This window comes from Oreochromis aureus, linkage group 3 (assembly GCF_013358895.1).
Source record: "Oreochromis aureus strain Israel breed Guangdong linkage group 3, ZZ_aureus, whole genome shotgun sequence".
Classification (NCBI taxonomy): domain Eukaryota; kingdom Metazoa; phylum Chordata; class Actinopteri; order Cichliformes; family Cichlidae; genus Oreochromis; species Oreochromis aureus.
In genome coordinates, this window is record NC_052944.1 from 28,634,164 (window position 1) to 28,660,042 (window position 25,879).

The 25,879-nt window shown below is 43.8% G+C and overlaps 1 protein-coding gene across 4 annotated transcripts in view; it reads right to left on the bottom strand.

Moving 5' to 3' along the window:
- LOC116314324 (phosphofurin acidic cluster sorting protein 1) overlaps positions 1-25,556 on the bottom strand; it is a 71,832-nt gene extending 46,276 nt beyond the window's left edge. For all 4 annotated transcript variants that reach the window (XM_039609840.1, XM_039609841.1, XM_031732298.2 and 1 more), the window contains exon 1: positions 24,832-25,556. In XM_039609840.1, coding sequence (XP_039465774.1) covers positions 24,832-24,983 — 152 coding nt within the window. In that variant the 5' untranslated portion in view covers positions 24,984-25,556. The remainder of the gene's footprint in view (positions 1-24,831) is intronic.
- Positions 25,557-25,879: the final 323 nt, after the last annotated feature.

Genomic DNA, 25,879 nt, shown 5'->3' on the forward strand with positions numbered 1-25,879 from the left:
CCTTTTAAAATCAAACAAGCCTTAAAAATGCAGGTAAATCTAATTTAGAGCAGAAGACCTGGTAGAAAAATAAGGTAACATAACAAAGACGTGTCCACACCGCTACCAAAGGTAGCTACACGTTAGCCCTGTGGACAGTAAAACTGTATACAGTGAAATGTAATAAAACTAGCAGCTCATTTCAATAAATACATGTCAAAACAGACCAAAAAGACCTACAGAGGTGGAACCGCTGCAAACACACCCTTAAAGCACAGTTAATTTAGGCTACATCATTCAAGTCATCTGATATGACTCCGACTATCAATGGGTGGAAACCAGCCTGGTATAATGCATGAACATGACCGACCAAAATCATCAACCCCGATAACAAATACCCTCTCCTCTTCTAATGTTTTAGTTGAAATTACTCAAGTATACCAGAAATATCTGGTTATAAAATAAAAGGGATCATGCTAACATATGGATATTTCTTTCCTATGAAACCATCACTCAGATCAACCTGCCTGCTGAACAGAGTGAGTCATAAAGCTCTGCATCCTGCTCTGCTTCTTATCCATGACCCTCTGACAGGTCTGTGACAGCCAATTAGCAGCTGGAGAAGGCGGGCCTTTCAGGGAAAAGCAGGGAAGGGGGTGAAGCATGACGTTGGGTGTCTAAGACGTCACTCAATTAGGAGAGATGATTGCTTTAAGGTGGAGATGGGGCTGGACCCAAGCTGACAGACAGAGCAGTGAGTTTGTGCAGGTGTGTGTGTGTGTGTGTGTGTGTGTGTGTGTGTGTGTGTGTGTGTGTGTGTGTGTGTGTGTGTGTGTGTGTGTGTATAAAGGCTATACCGCCCTTAGCCTGCACAGATGATTAGCATGCTGGTCACAGCAGCAGTCAGACTCCAGTGAGGCTGAAGCTTCCTCCATCCTCGCCCACAGTGGTGCAGCAGACCAGTGCTCAAGTAACATTACAATAAACAAACAATACAGCAGCAATAAGCAGGAAGGAAACATGTTTTTCCACAATGTACTTTGTTAGAGAATGAATACATTTGATTTTTTTAATGTGCACAGGAGAGTCAGTGTTTTCAGGTTTGTTTGGTTTTTTTTGTTTTTTTTTTTACAAAGATCAAATCATTTTTTAGGACATTTTCTTAATCACCTGGGAGAAAACTGTCTTTCAGCCAGAAGAAACAGACTACAGAAATCCTTTAAACCCTCTGTAACTACACTCTCATGGCTCGCCAACACATCTAAGAGCACAAACTCAGTGCATTTAGACATGTAGACATGGTGAAGACGACCTGCTGAAGTTCAAATTTAGCATCAGAATAAGGAAGATATGTGATTTACGTAATTTTCCACACAGACCTCACTACTGTTTACAGAGAGTGGCCTGAAAAAAAAGAAACTATGCAGTGAGCAGCAGCTCTCTGGGTTAAACACTGATGTCAGAGGTCAGCGGGGGAGTTGTCAGACTGCTTTGCTGATAAGAAAGCAACGGTAACGCAAATAACCACTTGTTCTAACCGAGGAATGCAGAAGAGCATCTCTGAATGCACAACACGTTGTACCTTAAAGCACAGATTCTTCCTACCACTTTAGCCTGATGCTGGTCATGTAATGATGTAGAGGGAACACTTTGGGCCTCTTAGTGCCAACAGAGCACCAACTAAAACCCACAGCCTGCCTGAGTATTGCTGCTGAACTATTACGACCACAGTGTACCTATTTTCTGATACACACCATGTCACGAAGCTTAAATCTGCCAGAGTCATCATCATTACCAGCAGTACACAATGTTATCAAATGTTCCCGAGACCAGTTCTCAGCAGCTGACTCATTATGCATTATTAATTAGTTTAAGGTTAAAAACAGCTTCTTTAGCACCAGCCTTTAAAGGTTCTGTTGAAGACCTTCATTGAATTTTTCTTTCAGGCTCGAGTTTCACTCTTAAGACTACGTAGGTGGTTTGATCTTTATTAAGATCTAACTTTTTTATTATTTCCACAGAGGCTGAACGCTTGAATCTGGCTTCGCTTGACATTTCAACAAAAATAAAAAGCTATATTCAGAAAATGTAATATCGGCTACAAGTGGGAGGAAGCACATTTGACATCGTCTGACTCACCGAGCTGGACATGTTGCGGTTTCATCTGATGAACAACTTGGTTGTCAAAAGAATCAAAGCTGCACTCGTTTCTATTCTCATGAGTCATTTAGAGATATGGCAACCAAAGATGTGGCATTTGGGTTCAGTATTTATTATATACCACAAACCAAATTTCTACAGCTCTAACCTGGCTCTACCGACCGGGGAAGCACTTATAACTAAACATTTCTAAGATCTGCATTTCATTCCTGCTAGACCTACAGTCTGATTCAGCCTCACGCAGTAGCAACAGTTTCAGCCAAGGGGAAACCTCTGGATGATGTGCTCTGAGTCAACATACAAACAGCAGCAGCCTGCTGGCATATCATCTGTGGTCAGTCGCAGTCAGAGCTGTCCCGATTCAAATCTTATCAGTGTTTGTCCAAACGGCATCCAATCCCGCTGACACACATTACAAAGTGATAGCACTGTCTGCTCATTACAGCCAGGGAGGCAAGCAAACATGCACACAGAGGAGGCTAATTATGGTCCAGCTGATCAATATGCATGAAAGCTTTACTATTTAGCACGTAGAAAATGAGGAAGGGAGACGGAAAAAAATAGAGAGAGAAGGGAAAATGTTTTATTTTTTATGGAAATGAGCAGCAGGAGAGCGCGGCACTAATTCAGTAGCTTTGAATATTGTGTGTATTGATCGATTTAGGATGGCACTAGGTTAGAGGTCGGTGAGCTTTTCCGTTGTCCTAACATCTGGTTCCCCACCAGTAACAGATTCAGTTCATGTGAAAATGCTGCATGTTCAGATGAACTGAATCAGCTTTTTTGGGATTTCCTTTCCTGGATTATTGAGCATGCATCAAGACACAATAACAGACAGGTCAAAGGTTAGGTGCCTGTTAACATCCTCCCTGCATAATACACACTGCATGGCCCAAACCAAACGCACAGTAGCGCTCTCTCATTGGTAGTCATAACACTGCCTTAAAGCATTAAAAACAAGCTAAACATCATCTTGATTTCCAACAATCCACCCATCCCTCTGATTGTTCAACCTCTGACATCACTGGCCGTCAGTGAGTCAACAGATCAGTGAGGTCACAGCACTTCATCTTTAACGTTATGTTGTCAAAGCAATCCATTCAAACATGGATATATTTAAATGTCTATAAAAATCTTTAATCTCCATATAAAATCTGATTTTATGTGAGCAGTAATGTATGTAGGACATGAATCACACACAAAAGTTTGACCTTGAAGCAGATTCTTGACATCTCAATTAAAACTTCTTATTGTGATCAGGTGTAAACGTCCAACAAAAACGAGCCAATCAAAGAGGAAAGCAGAAAAATGCAGTCCTCCATGTCCAGCTAACAGATCTGAGATTTTAGAAGGACCAAGTGTCTTTAATTAGGGTCAAGTGTTAAATTCACAGGCGTTAATGTGGCCTATAGTTCTTCTGAGCAAGCCCACTGATGCATCACACGTTTGAGGGCTACTGAACTCATTATATCTAGGCCAAGTTCACACCTGGCATTGACACAGACCTCATTCCCCTCCTCTATATGCAAATCTGCTCTATATGCAAAGAAAAGCCATCAACGACCAGACGATGGAAATCAGATGGCTTGTTTTGATGCTGTAGTTGACACGGACACGCAGAGGCTCTAAAGTACAGTCGCCTAATCTTCCAGGTTCAATCCCAGAAGTAGACATAAATCCCTTTGGGATTGCACCGGGAAGAGCATCCAGACTAATAAAAATGTTTTAAAAATCTGCCGATTCAAACACGTGGAGCTCCCACAACCCTTTGTGTCAACCTGTTGTGAATAAGAAAGCAGCTGAAAAATATATATGTAGAGAATTTTATAGAAAAATAAGACTAAAAAAAAATGAAGTAATAGCTTTAAATAGTTCTTGGATTCCAACTTCAGTCTGTGGCTCATTCGTTCCCCTGTAAACACTTAAGTTTAGACTGTGTTTTGTCTTGTAAGGGGCTGATGGAGGAATGAGAGTGAGCAACATGGCAAAAATAAAGAGAAGAAGTCACAGAAATAACATGCTGCTGAAAATAAATATGACCCATCCGTGTCAAAATTAGCTTTTATTTAACAGCGACTCTCAACGTGCTATAAAAGCTTGATAAATTACCACAAAAGGTTCAACATTAATAGATCCGAACCTCACCTTGGCACACAAGGTGAGTTTTCAATAAATAATAACAGCAAAAGGGCAATGTAATACTAAGCTACTTTTCATCAGCTAATGGGCTCTGGGAGAGACGGCGGCCTCTTGTCGTCCTAATCTTTCCGTCCACGTCTGCTTTTGTTGCTTTAGTTTCAGGAGCTTTTGCAACAATCTGGGAGAAGTGCTTTTTAAGTAAGGGGCTATAATTAAATGTGCTGTGAGACACGCGAGTGCAGAGCGGCTACTGAGGATCAGTTTGGCGATTAAAGAGACTTTTTTCCCTCCTTTTTTAAAAACCAGAATATTCTGTTCAAGAATATTAGACGTGAAATGAAGCCGTCTGTTCCTCCTCTGTGGCTTTTCCCTTTTCCATGTGTGTGCATGCACGAGTTTGCATGAGAGAAACAGGCAGAAACTGCTTCTATCAATAATTGCCTTAAACTGAGTGTTTAGGTGGGTTTCAGAGAGACTCTATGTAAACCTAATCAATCCATTCTGAAGGTGCGTCCCTCCCATCCAAGGATGGCAGGCTCTTTACAGCAGGGTCACAGTCACACTGGCGTAATGCATTAGGACCTCCTGCAAGCGTGCACTCCTCTGCATACTACTCATTTCCCCCCTTTTCTCTTATCTCCTTCAAGCTGTCCAACACTGTTCGCCAACAAAAAGCAGGACTCTCTCTCTCTCCTTCTGCCTCTCATCTCCTGCCCACTTCCCGCTCTCCATCCGAGGCCTTTTCCATTTCTCCTCTGGCAATCGGCGATTCTCCATCCCCTCCATCTGTCTCATCAGATAGCGCCTCTGTTTCCTTCCATCCCATCACGCAGCTCCTCCTTCCACTCCTCTTGTTTTTAATGGGTTTGTTTTTCCCCTCCACAGTTGATACCAACGTAGGATTTTCAGTCGTTTTGTCACGTTCCAGTCCGGCCCACACTCCACACGTCCTGGCTCTCTCAATCGAGTCTATTTTGGTTTCGATTCTTGCCTCGCTGCTCTGCTGACGGTCTTTTGGTTTATGAGCTACAAAGCCAAATTGATTGTGCCAAATACCCTCATTAATTAACAGGATGAATGTCCTGAGCAGTGGGACCTCTGTGCTGTTTACAGCAGCAGCAGCAGAATAACTGGGGCGTCCTCATGGTTTAGTGGTCTAACAAGCACATCACATCATGCATCTGCACGTCCTCGGTATCTGCGGTGGTTACGCTCTGGTTTTTTTTCTTTTTGTTTGTTGTTGTTGCACACCACTGTTGCCCCAATTACTGAGCTCAAAGTTCTTCAAAAGAGGAAATGGATCATTACCACAAGACGACAACAAAAGCTTCAGCAGCGTAATACCCAGCAGCGTGACGTAAAACGCTTATCTCACCGCCTTAATTGACAAGAACGACAAATCACATCCTCCATCTATGCTAGCAGACGCTATTAATAAGATGTAGCTGTAGTTGCAAGGATGCTGTGTTGTGCATCATGGCTAACAGTAAATGTGCATTAATGTAAAACTAGGCTTGGGGTCATTTAGTAACAGAGTATCCATTACGCAGCTTGTTGATCAGGGGAGAACGGATGAAGGCTTACTTTGCGCAAAGTAATGAAAAGGCTTTAATGGCTAACTTGTTATTTTCCAGTAATCAGCCCCTTAATGGGACTAAAATACCAAGATGAAAATGAGCAAAGAGCAGATCTGAGCATGAAACGGCACACTCACAGGCCAGTGAGCATATCCTCCATAAATCTCCTGTCAAGACACTTAAAATCACCAGAATTTGCAAAATATACCTAAAGTTTTACCCAAACCACCACAAGCTCTTCAGTAAAGTGTTTACAGAAGAAGCCAACACTGTGGGATTCACAGCCATCACGTTAGGGGAATCATGTTTAAGGCACTCCTGTGTTGGCGTCACTTCTTAGAACCGATTCATCGGCATCCCAATATTATCATCTATTTGCACATTCACCAGCATCAGCATTTAAGATGGTCAATGAATGAAAATGAAAGTAAAGAGATGAGAGAAGCACCCTTCAACCACGGTATGACTGTTCATGTTGTAAAGCTTGTCCACCAATGGGCAAAAACCAACTTGACTCATACAATAGAAACACAACAACAAGCTGATCTGAGCACAGTCGGGCAGAGTAAATAAATAACAAATGTCAGGAAAAACTGCTGATGCTTAAGCATGGTCTTAAAATCTGCTTCTATAACAGCAATCGCTGCAGGAGGAAGACATGTTTAGACAAACCCCCAAAATAATTAGCTATAAATAAAATGTTTAGTATACTGTCCCCATTAGTCCCACTCTTGTCATCTTTGTGCCAATAGAACTTATTAAGTGATTGTGACATCAGCTCAAATGCATCTGATGCAATGGCGTCTGTGACGAGCGTACAATAACCAATAAGCGCTTGTTAAACTCATGTTTGGATTATAACACGTTCCCTTGGCAAGTTTTCCATCTTGGCCTCAAAACGTTTCAGAGCTCCTGGTGGGATTCACAGTAACTCATGTGTGACACTATAACCATACTTGGCATTTAATTAAACAGTACAGTGGCTCTGCAACGCTGAATACAAGTCATGACCATAAACTACAAGTCAATGTGTGAGGAAAACAACGGTCTTAAAAAGGCAGGAAAAAACAGAAGAATAGTGTATTTATTGACCCCACTGTGATATCTGTGTGCATCAGTATGATCGACTGTGTCCTGAAGCTGGTGTGGCTGCACAAAATTACCGGACGGCGGTTTATCAATAACTGTGCTGCAAGTGGAAGTGATGCAACATATTCCATCCATTTTCTTAACAGCTTATTAAGCCCCACCACTCCACTCTGGACAGCTCATCAGTCCAATGCAGGGCTAACACCGAGAGACAGACAAGCCTTAATGTTCACAGTCACACTTCAATAGTTAATCAAACATGCATGTCTTTGGACTGTGGAGGACATGGAGAACATGCTAGCTCCACACAGAAAGACTCCAACGAGCCAGCAGAGTTCAAACAGGAGCCTCCCTGCTCTGAGGCGACAGCTCTAACGCCCCTGCTCCACCCTGTACATCAGCAGCGATTGTTTTTCCTCCCCCCAAGCATACACCACACTTTAGTGCCTAAATGGACTAGACAAGATGCAACAGTATCCATGTGGTTCAACTCGGCAGATGACTCTGATGGAGACTGCTCCGCCTACACCAACATCACACCCATTAAAGTAATATCGGAAGTGCGACATCAAACTGCAACATCCAGACGTAAAAATGACCATCTGCACATGTTTCAATTCAACATGTGGAAGAAAAGAAACCTTTTCTGATGTGCTTTGTGAGCCTCTGACAATCAGCTATCAGATCTCCACCCTCTACATACTGGTTATCTCCCGCACGCACACACACTCTCCTGCTCTCCTCTCAAACCTGCCTGTGTCTACTTACGGTGCCCTGATCTCCTACGCATGCATGTGTGTTTGCATTGATGAGTAAGCACATTAGTCTTGCAGCACGTGTGTGTGTGTGTGTGTGTGTGTGTGTGTGTGTGTGTGCGTGCGTGCGTTTATGTGGTAAATGTATGTGTCAGTCTGACTGTGTAGGAGAAGCAGAGAAATAGAGTGGGTGAGTGCGCACTGGCATAAGTAGGTTACAGGTAGTACATAACACGGTTATGATGTGTGTCTGCGTGTGTGTGTACACCGCATGGGTAATACTGTATGCATTACATGCATGAGCAGCTAAGTGTGCCCCTCGGTGAGTTTTCTGTTGCTCTGACTCATATTTATTCTGAAAGCAGAACACAAGTGATTCCTCCCCAACAGTAAAATGTATATATACAATGTGTGTGTGTGTGTGTGTGTGTGTGTGTGTGTGTGTGTGTGTGTGTGTGGACCAGAGTGCTCATCAAAATCCTGTCATGGCTCTAGAGCGTGTGTTTTTACCCACAGCAGGGGAGTTATTTGAGTGTGTGACTGCATGTAGGTGGGCAGACCTTTCGGGTGTTTTTGATGTTTTATACTGGGCCATGTAGTACGCGTATTCCAAACGTGGGTGGCTGCTGCCTCGTTTTGGAAGGAGTTCACTGTGCAGCGTGTTGGCAGCCCAGTTTTGTTTTTTGTTTTTTAAACTTGGGGGGGGCAACAACAATCACCAACAAGGTTTGGTAAGGCCACCAGTTCAGAGAAGCGATGGAAGAGAATGAAACTTCCTCAACGCAGAATAATTCAGGGTGATCAAATTGAAAAAAAAAATGCAGATTTTAAAAAAAGGAAAGAAGTAGAGCAGGCGAACCCGTGGGAGAAAGTGAAGGTGAGCGTGTTGTCACGGATTATGATTACAGTGTTGTGTTGGTGAGGAGGTAAGGAAAAGAGCAGGTCACTCATAGAGCTGGATAAACATGAGCATGTGTATGTCCCGGGGTCCAGCGTTGCCATCTGCACACTAACATGATGCTCTGCATCTGGACTGAACCAAAACACACTCATAAAAAAAAAGCAAAAAAAACACACAGCCAATCACTCCTGCTTAAAAAAAGTCTGCATCTTCGTCATCATCATCATCCACAGTACAGTTAAAACATTTCCCAGAGCGTTATGTAACGTTTTAAACAAATGGCTTGTGGGAATGCATGAGGGGTTTTCTCAGCAATGGTGACAAATAGCAGCTAGTGAAACTGGCAGAACGCGACAAACAATGAAGACACAAAACTTATGGTGCCTTCAAGAGGTGTTGTGGGAGGTGTGTGTGTGCGTGTGTGTGTGTGTGTGTGTGTGTGTGTGTGTGTGTGTGTGTGTGTGTGTGTGTGTGTGTGTGTGTGTGTGTGTGTTCATCAAAAAAACAAAAACAAGGCCACATAAATCTGACAACGATCATTACTGAAAATGTAAATTTTCAGAGAGCCACGGTACAGCCAACCAGAGACTGACGCAAGGGCACAGATGAGGTTCACAACAAGTTAAACTATGTACCCAAAATATAAATGTATTGGTAGGTATATTTATGGGGGGGGTTACGCTTACTGCCACCATAACCAGAATTAGCTTGGCATTTGCACAGTGCTCAGTGGGCTGAGCCACACACTCAGGACTTACCCCTATGAGACGTTATACTTCAGACACAGACGTAACAGGTTGTCAAATAAACAAATGAATAGCTGATACTATGAAAATATAAAAATCTATATGCTGAAAAAGAAATTTACAAATAAAGCAAAAAAAAAAAAAATCACAAACGAAACATTATTTCAGCGATACATTTGACTTAATGGCACCTTTCATGACATTCAAAGCCACACAGTCAGATACTTCTTTGCAGCCGTCCTCACCTCCTCCGTATGACACACAGCCCCTCCCCTCACTAGCAGCTGAACAGACGACGCTGATCAACACTGAGGAATTTCCAGAGGTAAAGCTCCCTTTTCAACAGCAGTGAAGTATTAAAACAAGTTACCATAAATCTTAAAATAAGCGTTACTATAGTAACCTGGCTGACTGGATTAATGGGGGTGATTATGTCAGGAAAGGCAATCAAACACACTGTGGGAAATAAGTGAGTGGCTGATAGTGTCTTAAAAGGATATGATCAGCAATGAAAACCACCGTCTACCTAAAAAATACTGCCTTTTTTCTTAATCTTAAAATTGTCATACACACCATTAGCAGCTATGTTTCAATAATAAACTTTGCACTACATCAGATAACTTAAAACCATTTTATCACTGGCATTATTGTTTGTATTGTTCTGAAATGAAAAGAGGGAAGTGAGTATTTTCCTAGGTATCGACGTCGACTTCAAATATGAAGCCGAACTGAAACCCGCAGAGATGGTTGTTATGTGTCCCAGTGACCACTGAAATTAAAGGTGAGGCTCTCTTCCCATTCAGGGTCTTGGTCTGTTTCAGTTCTTGTTTTTAGAGGGTCTTTGCGTCAACTGTGAGCCTAAATTGCGTCCTTAATTAACCTAAAAAACCCCATTCATGTGTAATGTCTGTGTCCTCTTTATCAGACACTGAAGTGAAAGGGCAAACCTCACCAAAGCAGGAACTTCCAAACAGCACCCATTATTACTCTTCACCAATAAAACACAAACAAAATGATCAGTACTTTCCACTTTAAAAACTCATAACCACTATGAAAATTTCGGATGCTTTTGGGAAATAGAAATTACTCGCCTAGTTGTGCTACTGTTGTGCAGGAAAAACCCATTCACACATTTAGCAGTGAAGTGAATTACTGAGATTTTTTATGTTCAGAAATTCACTGGAAAATATGAACATTAATCCAGAAAGAAAGGCTTAGTTTTAGTATTTACCACAAATTTCTACATTTAACTAGCTGTAAATTGGATTGGATTGATCTGACTGATTAATCTGAGGTCTCAGAGGCTGTTGTTTACAAGGTATGTTACACATTCTGCGGATAAACATTATAGAGGAAGCACTGCCATATCATGAATAGACCTTGGTCTGACCCTGAGTTAATAACATGCAAAACTGAGCTGAAAACCGAAGCTGAAAACACACCAATCGTTCGATTTAAAGCTTCTCCTTCAAGTCTGTGCCAACTGAATGCCTATTCAGGCTTTGAAATGTGAACATTCTATAATAAAACTCTAAAATCAAAGTTAGTTTATGAGTTTTCGGCGGAGAAAAGCTGCATTTGTGTCGACATCTTTGTTCTAATTGTAAACAAGAGGCAGTTCAGCCCATCTACTACTTCACCGTTGCACAATTTTGTTTAGTGCCGCTTGTGCAAAGCGAGCTTTCGGAAAAACCGCCGCTACAAGTGTGGGAGGGTACCACACCAGCAGCCTACGTACAGTGAACTGTTTGCTTTGCAACAACTCCTACATGTGTGCATGTAAACTGGGTAAATTACTCCTCATGAGAGCCATATTAGTACAAGTTGTACTTTAAGGCTTTGCTAGAATTTCATTGGCGGGCCTGACGAGTGACAAAAACCAAACGGCCGAGACATTTGTGAGCTTTGTGCCTGTATTTATTCCCCAATCTCTACCTGACAGAGCAGACTGACACTTCAACCCAAGAATGGTGTTTAAAAAACAGCAGCCGCGTGACATGGCAGTGATGTCTGTGCTAAATCTATGACAGCAGGTGCCAGAGATCCATAATGGCACCTTGAGTGTTGACTGCTCCAGAAACAACAGCGACAGAGGTGAAAATGTTCTCTGTGGCAGATCCATCACAGGTGTTGGGGAAAGGAAGCTGTGACTGTGGGGCAGAGCTGCAACGGTGGCCCGGAGAGGACAAAACAGAAAGCTGGATGAGTTATAGACAAGACTAGGATGATGCCCACGACAGAAGAGCTGAGATTTAGATACTGACTAGCTTTAATAGTGAGGAATGTGCCTGTGGTGGGAGCTGGATAAAGGAAAGACTGATGATGAGGAAACAGGAGGGAGAGAAAAGATTAGATAAAGAAAGAGAGGAAAATAAGATAAGATGACTTTTATTAGTCCCACAGGTGGGAAATTTGTTTACTCACTTTATAAAATAAAGTGAGAGGAGGAAAAAGGGAGGCATGTGGAGGATCTAATACCTCAATCAACACACGTCTCTTTGCCATATCTCCTCCTTTTGCCCCAGCTGCTCCTTTCCCATTCACCCATCCACCTAGCTTTGATGTTCCTCCACTCTGATAAAGCCAGCCCACCACCCTCCCACTCTATATCCACCTCCACACGTCCTCCTCCTCTTTCTGCCTTTGTGTCTCACCTTCATCCACTCAAGCTCATTTTTTTCTCCTTCACAGTCTAATCCTTCTTTTGCCGGCTCTCATCTTCACCCGCGGCTTCACGCTTCTTCCCCCTTGACTCCTCGCAACGGGGCACTCCTCTTGTCATTCTCATCGACTTCTCCTCGTCACCCTCCATCTGTCCTGGTTTATGATCCATGCACGACGCTCGCAGACTCTCTCTGCTGCCTCCCTAACCCGACATTCAGGCTGAATGGCCATTTTGCCACTGCTTCATTATTCGGGGCAAAAATCAGCTTTGATGCTACTAACAGATCACTGACTGCCGTACTTGGATGTTCCAGAGTATAATAACAGCTAACCTTAGAGATGCCATAAAGAACTAGAGCCCAAACAGTTCAGCTCTTCGATCGGGCCACAAAATGTGTCTGCAGCTTTTTCGATCATTAATAGCTGTTAGAGTCATTTTCTATGTGACCCAAGTCAGAATCACCAGAACTACAGTTAAAATGACTCAAAGCCAGCACTGGGAGGCAAATACACCCAAATCTTGATCAGCAGTCTGGAAGTCTCGTCTGACACGTCTTTCGTCTGAAGGTTTTCACTTTCAACTGTTATTTTATTTTGTTTTCAGTTTCTTTGAGTTTACAAAAAAACGACACAATTATTGGTCAGGAAAAGATCACATCAGACTTAAAGATTTTTAATGCCACCATAATGTTATTGTATCAGTCAGGCTCTCCTATTCAGGACCTGCTGCAGGTGGAGGTGCAGGCTCAACACTGACCTCACCAAGGCTGCACAGCAGGACAGGGATTTCTGTCAGCGGCTGCAGTCCAACAGTTTGGAGCTTATAACTGTTCTGTTTTGCATATTCACAGGAGCTACAGCTTTACCTGTGCAAACAAAGTGAATGCTGCTTAAAAGGTTTCAACGCTCTAAGACGAGCTCCAGTGGAAGATGTTGACTTGTCTTCTTCTGCTGCTGAAGACGCCCGACCCCCCCTTTCCCTTCCCTCTCTAGCCTTTCTTTGCTGCACTTCTGCAAAAAGCAAGTCACCCTCCTGACATGAGCTGACACTTAGCCTACAGCAAGAATACCCTGCTAGAACACATACACACGCACGTACACACAGCAAACCGCTACTTGATGTAAGCCGCGAGACGATTTACACTCTGTGAAGCATAAAGTGATATGCCGAGGCACAAAATCAAGGAGAACGCGCTAAAAACACACAGAAGCCCCATTTAACAGCAAGGCCAGTCAGGACACCGATTCTGCCAAACATAATGACACGGCTGAAGCCGACCTTTGCTGTGAAAACACAGCACAAGGCACACACATCCACTCAATCGCTATTTGGACTTAATAATGTGGCAGGCAGGCTGATTGAAGCGCAGCTAAGAAAAAAAATCCAGAGCTGATGATACTTAAGAGCAGCAATCAGTGTGAGAACAGTGTCAGCAAACACACACTCATACCATTTACTGCAGAAGCAAGGTGAGGCAAGAACGAGCTGCACAGGGAAAAAGAAAGACATGCAGGTGTGAGGTGAAGAAGAAGCTGCTTCAAGTGCTGCAGTGAGAGAATAAACAACCTCTCTCACACACAGAACATCAGCAGTGCATGGAAAACCTACACCGCCCAGCAACACACAGGTGAAGCGACTAAACTCTCATTACAATTCAGTCATGCGCTGGGAAAGCTTAGGTCCTGGCATTCATGAGGGATCCACCCCCAGAGGACCCACACAATATGAGGCAGGTGGTTATTATAGGGAGGCTGGTTGGTATAGGATGAGTTGAGATGACTCAAATAGCGATTATGAATTCAACGCAACGCTGCGAGCATCGAAAAGTGATTGGAAAAAAAAGGGAAAAAAAATCCCCTCATGGCCCCAACCTGCAATATGAGCAAAGAATAGAGCTCTTTGGATTCAGAGCTGGCTGCCTGGGTATATAATGGCTATAGAAATGTAGTGGAATGGAAATTATTCCTGTAAACACACTCACAACCTCACATTTCCCCCTCTCTTGTTATTTTTGTTTTTAGATGTACACGTTGCTCTGCCTGCCACAGAAACGCTACGTGCCAAGAAGAAATCTTATTACAGCTGTGCAAACAAGCCCACCTCGTTTTTCGGTCACTTAAGAAGGCGTCGCTTAAATCCCGAGCCCTGATATTTATCAGGTGAGGGGCTGCTTTAATGGGGATGTGTTCAGCTACTGTGAAAAGATGAAACACAACTCAGGAAGGCCGCTATGAGCAATAAATCTCTGCGTTTTTATTACAGTCATACACCAAACAAAATACATGACAATTAAATGCTGTACGCTGATAGATGACATCGAATTAAGTCAGCAAATGCTGGCCTAATTAAACACTGGACCCAACCACATCTGTCATGGGGCTGAGTTATCATCTCACAGGGCTTTACAAGCATCCTGTCTTTTTCTTTTCCCCTACGCTTCCTGCCAGAGGTCGCATGGACAAATCAACTTCCAAAGCCACCTACATGTCCAACAGGTACATCAAGTTATTCTAACTGCAATCCAACCGCAACTCAAGTTGTAACCCTAAATATTTTAATTCTCAAGACTAAATTCACGTCCCCAAAAAGGGAACTGGGTCTCCACAATGTGACTGTACACACATTTTGGTTCCCACAATGCAGGGAATACGAGTACACACCTACACACGCAAAGTAAGGTGTCCTAGATATTTAAGAAGTGACCTTTTGCTCTTTTGCTCAGTTTTGTATGCAGCCCTTCCTCTCGCTCTCTCGCCTCCATTCAGTGCCTCCCTCTCTCTCTCTCTCTGCCCATTTCCTTCCGTCTTGCTCTACTTCCCACAGCCACAGGCAAGGACGCACCGAGGCCGGTTACTTCCTAAGCAGGGCAACCTTTAAACATCCACACGTTTGAAGGTTCACACATAGCACATTCAAGTCTGTCAAAGGTGATCAAATGTGTTTATAGCAAAGAAAATATGTCTGACGAATTCAGGTTAGGACACTGTTGCAGTATATTTAAATAAGGGGGGAAAAAATAAACCCGAGCATGAGTTATCTTTGGTGGCAGGTCTGTTCATCGTGTTTGGTCTAGTTTGCACCTCCTTATCCAGAGCGCAGGCCTGTTGTCTGGCCTCTTTCAAATCTAGTCTTGCAAGATACGTGATGTGCAGCGTGTGCAGCGTGTGTGTGTGTGTGTGTGTGTGTGTGTCTGTGTGCTTGCATGCGTTACACAAGATAACATATGTGTTGCCAGTGGGAAATGCATCTTGTTCACAGGCCTGTTGTGCATTTCTGCATTTCACTGACTATGGGTGTGCCTGAAAGTGACAGGTTCACACTACAGGAGCATACAGTCTCTCTTTGTTGTCTGTCTCTTTCTCTCTCTCTCCACACATACACAAACACACACACACACACACGCAAACACAATTGACCCTTCGTTAAAGCGATTGCGGATTAATGAGCAGAGTACCCGCCTAATCCAGTTTAGCCTGAGACATGGAGGCGATGCTATCCAAGCGCTATATCCACCCCACCCCACCCCTCCTGCACAACTGCACGTTGCTGGATGGGTACTGGGTGATCACATTATGCCCTTGGTTATCGACCAATCCCAGCCACTCCTGGCCCAGTACAGCCGTCATAACGAACTGAGAATATCACAGTGTCACAGCGTGAGTCAAGCTGAGAAGCAGCCACTCCAACAACAAGTGTAACAGTATTACTGGTTAGATCTTTAAAAGGATGTGCCTTCCTTTTATATGAATCTGCGGTGCGAGACCAAAGTGACACAGCTCTAACACTGAACACAAGAGGGAAAAAAGGAAAGACACAAAGCTTTAAGAGAAAGTTGCGCATTTTCAGTTTCAGTTTTTATTCCAGCTACATTAATTCTACTGTTTCATTTACATTTCTGATATTCTGTAAATGACATTTACTGGACTAGAGTAAAATACTGTGACTCTTTCAGCCCATCCCTCGACAAACTGCTCTGTATACACGGCTTGACCTCGGCTTTCTTTCATGTTCTATTAAAAGCCACTAGTACAAAACATTAGCATGTTTGCTAACATTTTGCCAGTTTAGTTTTGTGTCTTTTTACCTTTGGGTGCTAAACTGGTTAAAATCTATTACCCTACTCATATTAGCTTTACTTTCTATAGAAATGGAGTTGTGCTTCTTATCTATGAAACTTCAGAAAGAACTAAATTGGCTTATCTTAGCATGCAGCTAATGTAGCTACGTCACCGTTTCCCCACACAGGGGCTTCCCTCAGCTCGGTTTCTGGCAAACCCATGGCCACCAATGTACAACCCTAATTGACACACTGTATAAACTGTAAACAAAAACACAGAGCAATGATTTGCAAATCTCACAAGCCCATATTTTATTCAAATTGGAACATAAGAAATCATACTGAATGTTTGAACTGAGAAAATGTACCATTTTGACAATAACAGGTCTCAGAAAAACAAACAGCTGGAGGAACATTTTGCAGCTAATTTGGTTAATTGGCAACAGGTTGGTAACAAGTTAGATATAACAAGATCATCAGTGAGTTTCTCAGAAGAGAAACTCAAATGCAGCGTCAACAAATTGCCAGTAAATGGTTGCTTAAGTATATAACACTTAGGCTTAACAGCTTCCACTGGAAAAAAAAAAAAAAAATACTTGAAACCATTTATTTCTTTCACACACAGTTTAAACAAACACTTCAAACATACGATGAGGACGATCCAGCCTGGTCTTACTCAAAGAGAGCACAACAACATCATCAGCATAGAAAACCAAACTATCTAAAACTGAAGCGGCTATAAACACAAAGTTGTGTTTATAGCCCCACAAAACCGCAACGCTGTGCAGAATTGGGAAAAAATGCCAATAAATTATCGACAGAGTTACTAAAACACTGGCGCTGTGTCAAGGTCAATCTGTGTTAAGTGCATTACGAGCTTGTGTTATCACCCAGGGGAAACAGCGTGTAACCTGAGCCGGAGAGGATTACAGACGTGAGCAAGTGTTATTTGCATGACCACAGATATAAAGTGGCAGCACAGACGCACAAAGAGCAACTGTTGTTTTTATGTCCTAGTGCAAATTACCTGCTGTTAACTTTTTCCGCATCCGCAATTTACCCACTACAAAGTCCAAATCTTAACAGCGTGGCCGTGCTGTTTGTAAGGCGTTAGTGCCAGACGGTTTCCTCTCAACGTATTCCGGGGAAAAACTATAAACAAACAGAGGTATGCAGCAAGCGACTGGAATTTCATTTTTCCATCAAGCAGCGTTCAGGTTTCAACAGGCCAAAAATGGAGCTACGGAGAAAACTTGTGATGATCTAGTGCAAGAGTGTGTGTGCGATTATGTACCTGTTGTCAGCATGATTTGTGTTTCTCCACACTGCACGTCCTTCTCTGTAAGTGTATACAGAGGTGTCCTTGTTCATAACACGGTGGATGAAAGCAAAGCATATGTCAGTGACACTGCCTGCGAATCAGGTGTCACTACACCTTAGAATAGAAATCTGTCCCCGTGTGTGTGTGTGTGCGTGTGTGTGCGCGTGTGTGTGTGTGTGTGTGTGTGTGTGTGTGTGTGTGTGTGTGTGTGTGTGTGTGCGTCAGAAGTCCCCACAGTAGGGAGATCATGACCAAAAGTCAAACAGTGCAGCAACCAAAAGTATAAATTTTAAACAATAAAAACACACACAAGAACATTACGATACCGCAACAAAGGCCTCCTCAGACCACAGCAGCTATAGAGACCGACCTCTACAATACAGCAGCAGCAGCCAAACACCTCAGTTCACACTTCTCTCTTTTGCTACAAGACCCTGTGTGAGAAACAAACACCCACTGACACCCAGATGATTTCTGTCTGCCTGCTTTTGCACAGCGTTTGCAACATAACCAGCTTCTATCGGTCTCTCTGACACAGGTCACATTTATGTAACGTTACTACTCTTTGCTTCGTACCCCGAGACGTACCCTAGAGAAGTTGAGCAGAGAACGCCCCAGCAGCCGTGCAATTCTCACCACATGCGCAAAGGGCTTGTTTCACAGAGAGCATTGTTAGCCTCAACAGTGGTTGTGAAACTGCATGTTGCGAACATTTAGTTCCCACAGCTCTTGTCTCGGTGAGCAGGGCATCTCTTTATGTGCGAGCGCACCGGCGGTAACAGGCTCGGAGAGAAGGGGTTCTTTTCTGAAGTGGGAGAAAGGGGGAAAAAACCCATCATCCATCCAAAGTGTTCACTGCAAAGTACAAGCTGAGCTTTACACCGCAGCAGTGTGGTGGTTAGCAGAATCACCGCAGTCCAGGCCAGGGGAGTGTGGAGTTTGCATGCTCTCTCTGTCCCTGTGGGGGTTCCTCCCACGGTCCAAAGATATGCAAGTGAGAGCATATTGTTGTCAGTGTCTCTGTGTTAAGCCTTGATTATATAGCTGAGCAGTCATTCATACACCTCTCTGAAGTCTGCTCCCTGGGGTGCATGTGTAGTTGGTGCACCGTAATGTAAATTCTCCACGGATGAAACTGAGGTCAAACAAAACAAAGCAAAAAAAATCTGCACAGACCCAAACCGTCTGATTATGAGCTGTATGTCACTCAAAGTCTAATCAAGGCGCCACAACAGACAGGCAACCTGTCCAGGATGTACCCCGCCTCTCACCTCATGACAGCTGGGACACGCCCCAGCCCCTCCCATGACTTTGATTTGGATAAGCGGAAGAAAATAGATGGATGATTATTCCGTTTTCAACAAATTCATGATGTTTTTCCATGTCGTCATTAATACAAACGCATTCAGTTACAAGAAATACTTAAATAGCTTCATAACCCACACTGGCTGCTAAAAATACAGAGTGAGGCTGTCAAGGTGAGCCAATCTGGCAACATCTATTACTGGGATTTAGATATGAAAAAGCAGGGTGCACAGATCTTAATGTTTCTAGGCCGTCAACAATGTTTGTCTACTCGAGTCAGCACTGACAGTGTTTAGATGATTGCAGCACGACGCAGCTTTTGAGGACACACGTCAAGGCTTTTGCTGCCACGGAGGAGAAGAAATAATCCATGACTGAAGTCAAAAAGCATCTCGACTGGGAACTCGGGACCAAATCATACGTCAGGCATCCAGAAAGGAAAAGAAAAAAAATCGTCACGACGAGCAGCGGAAATATACAAAATAGCAGCCGGAGACAAATCATTCAAATGAGGGATTTGAATTAGCACACTTCATGCTTCAATTTTATGAGAAGATGCGTCAAAGCTGGAGATTATTTTCTCCTGGGAACAGCACTGCGGGGAAACGTTCCCCAACAAGGCTCTGAAAGTTGTTTTATATACTCGAGGAGTCTTTTTAACCAAAAAATGGAAACTTAATAATAATAAAAACAACATTGTGAGACACAGTTGTACGTCGCACTAAACTAAAGTGCCAAATCAAAAGCAGGTTGTGATACCAAGATTTCTCCTCAGAGTCGTTTTCAGGCCTCTCCGCTGACACTGTTACCCAGCAAATTTCAATCTAAGGAAGGTCTGCAAAAGAGGATTCGTCTCACTGTGCAGAATTACAGCAGAAAAAAGGCGTAGCGGTGAAATTTTGAGTGGGTTAGCAGCTTTTTAAAGCAGGGTTAAAGGTTTCTCTGCCTGTCAGCTTTCAAGCAGCTGAGAAAGACATTTAACCAACTGCCACATTTTTATTCCCAATACCACTGGGAAAAACACATTCCAGTGTCTTTTGGAAAGCCACTGGATAAACATCATTACAGTCAATAATGGTCATGCACTGCATGCCATCGTGTTCCAGCTTTCCCTGAGGAGTTGTGCTTGGAAGGCTACAGGCACAAATAGTAAATAATGGTGGCAAGTTGGGTGAAGAGGTTTATACTTTACGCTCCGTCTCCCTTCATCTCCAACAGGCGAGCCGAGCCGCGGAGGAAACTTCAGACCTTTTCGGCCACTCAGCTTTTAAAGAAAAAAAAAGAAGTGTCTAAGGGAGCAGCAAAGCCAAAGCTCCTTAATGAAGCACCCTGTCACCCTGCCTGTGAGCATGCTCGTATGCGATAGCCTGTCAGCACAATTTCCATTTCTGTCCAGTTGTGTGTGCACGCTCAGCAGCCGGTGTTTAGAGGAGGGGGGTGTGCATGCAGGGGTTCGGGGGGGGGGGATAATGTAACGCTGACACTCGAGAAACGTGACGTCCACTATTGTATCGCGGGGCAATTACAGCAAACGAGTCGAACAAACACACAATGTATAATTCAGAGCATCCTGCATTTCTGCAGCGCACTTCCTCACGCCGGCAGTATTCATTACCAGAGCAGCAGATTTATTTTTAATGCAATGACCTCGCTGCTTTCACTTATTTATACTGTTTATCGTGTGTTTAGCTCCCACGTTTGGGCGTCAGGCTGATTCAATTCTAAAAAGCTGGCTTAAATAGCTGCATTATGAAACTCTTAACCAACTAAAAGTGGATACAAGGAACGCTCAAGATGTGACGTTTAGTTAATCAATAAAAAATGTTTGTTTTTGTTTAAATTTCTCTCTCTGATGGTTTAAAAAGAAAAAGATACCCAGGAATAACAGCGGTATATATTCAGATTCCAAGGGTTTTTTCCTACTGGCTCTGTGTGATGTCAGTGACTGGGAATTTCCCCAATGTCATCTCAGGTTCACAGTTCTGGCTGTGAACAGGGAAGACCTTTCTGATGATTAAAACTCCTGTTAGCGACGGGCAGCAAATCAGAAAAAAGCTGGCTTAAAGAGGGGACATCCTAAAAAACTATAGGCTGTAAAACAGAGGTGTCAAGCCCATTTATTACAGGAGCCACATACAGTTAAATCTGAACTAAGGACAGCCAGAACACTAATAACCTTCTGAAAACCTTCGCATTTCATGAACTAGATTCCTAAAACTGATCACGACCAGACTCAATTCATTACACACCTCAGCTGAGATGAGATGATGAGAGATGAGATAGCCTTTATTTGTCAGTTGCAGGTCTTTTGCCCGCAACCGAGATGACAGACCTTGCCGACCGTACATACAATACACAAACATCACATTGGGGAGACAGGTCAGGCTAGGTAGCGAGGAAAAAAACATTGAAATGTGTAACACAAAAGGATAATACAGGAATGCACAGATATCAACACACCATAGCACAATAAACACAGACAAGCAACATGGGAAAGAGTTCCAGTGTGTACATCTGATCTGGGACCGCTGCAATCTTCGACTGCGCCTCCAACTGACCCGATGTCCACATCGGGGGGTTATAGGTTAAGAAATACATGCAGAAAATGTACCGTTAATTCTAAGAAGATGTCCTTTTTTTGCTGTAGAGCCACAATAATAAGAGAATAAAAGAGGAAATTGTCTATCGATTCGTTTATGGTAAAAAGCAATCTCGTTTTGTATTTTTTGAAGGTGTTTCTATTACCTATTTAGGCGTAGTATGACAGGTGAGGGCGGTGTCTTTGTCAGAAGGTTGTAAAAATGACAGTGATTCAAACCTCTGGATCCTCAGTTTGGATGTGATCCATTCGTAGGAATAAAACACAGTTAAAAGTTCACACTTACTTCATTGCATTTTCCACATGTTTGACACCTCTGTTCTAAAACAACTTGATTCAGTGGGATTGATTATACCATACCCCCAACTTTCCAGCAATATATTTCACAAATTACCACCATCTGCTCTACTGCAGTAGCAAACACATTTTTAATAATAAGGAATGGAGCTGCTGTTTTGTCTTTTCGTATCCAACAACATGCCAAAAGCTCTTCATTTCTAATAGGACAAAATCAGCCAATATTAGACTCTACTAATCTCATAATCCGCCAACTCCCCATTAAGTAGGTTTCACAACATGATTAACTTTTTTCTTTGTTAAGGTGAACTCGGTCTGAGTTACTGTTTGAGCGGCCACAGTGGAAAGTCCGACCAATCCCATGGCAGCAGCCTGCAAATGGACAAAGCCTCGTGTTGAGGGGTCAGTGGGGTCAGTGGGGCACGGTACTCGTGAAGGCTTTCTCCTTAGAAGCCAGAGTGAAACACTGAGCAAAAATCCCCGCGATCCACCCAGCGACCCGAGTCGTGGGACTTTCCCCCCTCAGCTTCTTCAACGATGCAAGGTGATCATGTCGGTGCTCGCACCCATTCCTGGAATACCTGTCGGAGAGCAGCTACACAAAGAGCCTCTGACTACACTCATGTTGCGCGCTGAAATCCAAACCATGCTCAGCGTGCATGATCCGACATTCCACCTGACAGCGAGCGCACCTGAGAGCTGCTAATCTCTATTCACTACCCCTGCCTCTGCGTTCATGGAGTGAAGTGTCAGGCCTGCCGGAGCAGCTGCTGTACTCGTTATTTTGGCTGCAGAAAATGAAAGTTTCACCCCCCCCCCTGCCTTACAAACCGCCCGGGGTGAGATAGGAAGCAATGAACTGAGCAGAGGAGGCGGCAGAGAGAGAGGAATCGCCCTGGTACGCAGCCAGAGAAATGATTTATTCCTCTATCATTCTAAAACATGAGAATAGAAGGTCGGGAACCCAGAGCACAGACGTGACCTTCGCGGCACTCTTGTTGCGTGGATGGATATGAGGAAGGGTGGAGCCGATTTTGAGATGACTGTGCCTTTTGTGCCCTTCAAAACATATTGGGGTAGTAACGGCTGCTGGTAATCGCAGGCTGATGCAAAACTCTGACTCGTGGCTGCTCAAACAACTGATATCATCTCTCATTCTGATATCAGTCATAAGTATTTCCTGTCAACTCCCCTCTGAATACGAGCAAAAAACAACAACAACAACAAAAAAAAGGAGCCACATGGCCTGCGAGTCTGGGTGGATATATAAACACCTATAAATACAGAGCACGTCCAGATTTTTTTTTATATATCAGGATAAGCAGGATGTGTGCTCCTGTCAGGGCAAATGCAACCCACAGCTCAGTGTAAACAACACACAAGGAGGCATTCTGGGTAGACAGGAAGAGGTTAGAGCAACAGCACCTCGGCTGGAGAGGGGGAAGTTCTTAGTCCTTACTGCAGAGACAAAGATTAGGCAACAAGGCATTGAACAAGAAGCAAACAGGCCACAGTCAAGACTCTGCAAGACATCCCCGCGACTGATTCAGTGTGTGGTATGCAGGTTCTTCTGACTCCGGATTAGACTTCCCTGTTGCTTGTGTCTGTGAAAAATCCCATTTAAATGTAGATGACAGAGTCAGTGCTGCTACTCCCCATCTCCCAGTGTCATCCTCCATTTCTCTCCAACCCTCCCACCCTCCTTTTCCCCCCCCTCCTTTCCTGCCTCCATGTTGCTGAAACTGCAGTGAAATCGAAGATATTTGACGGGCCGTGACGGCTGCAGGGGGTGGAATAAAAAAAAATATAGAAAAAGTCCACAATCGCATTTTGAACCACGATGCCAAACTACTCAAATATCAGCTGAAGACGTTGATGCAAACATGGAAAAATCATCTCAAACAAAAGGGGGGAAATACATTTAATGTGCAGGAAAACACTGGGTGTTATAGTTAAGAGAGCTAATTGCACGACATAGATTTACAGCTGTGTCATTGAGGTGTGCACACACACACACACACACTTGCAGACCACTAAGAAGCCAAGCGTACTTTTGAGGTTTTGCTTCTAAATCCAGTAAAGCCCCAGAGCATTTCAGAGAGCAGCATTAGGGTGTCAGCATGCGGGCTTTGTGTGATGATGACCACAGTGCTTTTATTCCCCACTAATTGCTTTTAGTCACCTAAACATCTGCGCTCATCTGGATGAGGATGCGGCTCAGGCTTATGGAGAAAAGCATTTCTGCACATGTTTTTATGCTGCAGCAGCTCCCCAACTGTTTGCTTAGCTGGGATTGGAAAACACAAGCACTACTTCAGCAGTAGCAGTTAACCTTTGACCCTGAATCGAACTTGTTATGACCAGGGTTATCACTTAAGCGCCATAAAAAGAACAATGAGACAAGCTGCAGCTGGAGCGTGTTCATTTAGATTACACCTGATTATCACAGGACACATGACCACGTGCATCTGCCTCTGTGAGCCCCCCCCCCCCCTTGCAGGGTGGCTGTGAAACGCTTCAGTGTCTTTGTCTGAGGCAGAGCTTAGAGGTGGATGAGGTGTCTCTCCTAACATGACCTTGCTGCATTGCCCTTATGAACACGAACACACACACACACACACACACACCAGTCACATGACGAGAAGCAGTGGAAGTCTCAGCAGGGATCTGACACTAAACAAGACGTTTCAGCTTGTGGGTGCACCTCAGAGATGATCCCTGGCTTTGTCATCTCCCTCAGACTCACACATCACAGCACCTACTGTTACAGCTGTATAATAAATGGATGCAAAGTGGCTCTCTACAGTTGCAGCGACGGGCAGCGTGACCCGGTGCTTCATCAATCTTTTGTCTGTCTGCGCTAATCAGCTGGGCAACAACTAAGGCTGTTTGGAAATAACGAGGGAGCCTGCCTTTATCTTTAAAAGCAGAGTCGTAGAGTGATCGAGCTGAGGGCTGGGGACCACAAAAAGTGCTAACAGGAGGTCCAGTCACAGGGTAACACCACTGCTATTGGAGGCAGCCTCTTAATTAACGGGTTTAAAGGGATCTACCAGTTTGTTAACACCACAACAGCCACCAGTGCAATGAGTCTTCCTAAATAGGCACTCGTGGGTGTCTGTGTGTTTGCAATCCCCCAGTGTAAACACACTGACTGGGTCACTTCCCATTCACAACAACCAGCCCACCCCACCAAAAAGCGATAAGTCACGCTAAGCCCGACCATCTCCCCTGCACATACCTCGGCACACAGCTGGGCGAGGAGCGGTCCACCTCCCAGGTAGCGTACAGGTTCATATGGACCGGACGGTTGGAGATGCTGACCGGCTTGGAGGGCTGCATGTGCGGCGAAGGGACGCCCCCAGTCCGCGGGAGCCCTCCTCGCTCCGACATCCTGGAGGCTGAAAACGGGCTTTAACACGGAGCTAATGGGGGGAATACCCGTAGTAGTCTGCCTTCTCCGTGTGTCGTCCTTCTTCTGGTGCTCTAGCTCCGTCTCCGCGCTTCGCTTTGCCTTGTTTTTTCAGGCTCCGGATGGTGCAGGCGAGCGCAGCGCTAACAGGAAAGTGCTAATCTCCGCCTGACAGTGAAAACATCGCAGTCTCCGGGGTTTCTACCTGACGGCAGGCGGCAAATACCCGCGGCTCTCTCCGTCTCTCCCTCTGCTTAAGTTGGTGTCGGCTCGGTGCGTGTTCGCCCGCTGGTGTTTATCGGTGCAGGAAGCGGAAATTTCTCTCGCCGAAGTCGCACAATGAGCAGAGAGCAGCGAGAGCAACGCCTCTACTGAGGACGTAGAGCGACTCCTGAGCGCGAGACTCACAGACAGGAACTGGCCAATCACAGCTGCTGCTGTTACTGCGTTTGTTTGAACACCACACACACTTTGTTCACCACTGCAGACTCAACTATCCTTATTTTAAACTTATTCATTATATCGTATTTTTTAATTTGTCTTACTATTGAACATTGCTGGAATGAATTTCTATTTTTTACCATTTTTTTTATTTTAAATATGTTTTTTAACATTTTTTTATATTCATTGTATATTTTTATTTAATACATTTAAATTTGCTAGCTTACTATTTATTTTAGTTTATTTTTTAGATAAAGGCATGCAACTCCACCAATGGAGAAATTAAATCATAATATTAATAATAATATTACATTCATTTTATTACACATGTATTTATTATATACGCGTGTGTCCGTGTGTATTTTATGTTTTCTATTTGAAATGTAGAGTTTTACATTTTAAAAATATTTTACACTTTCCACCTAATTTATTTGCT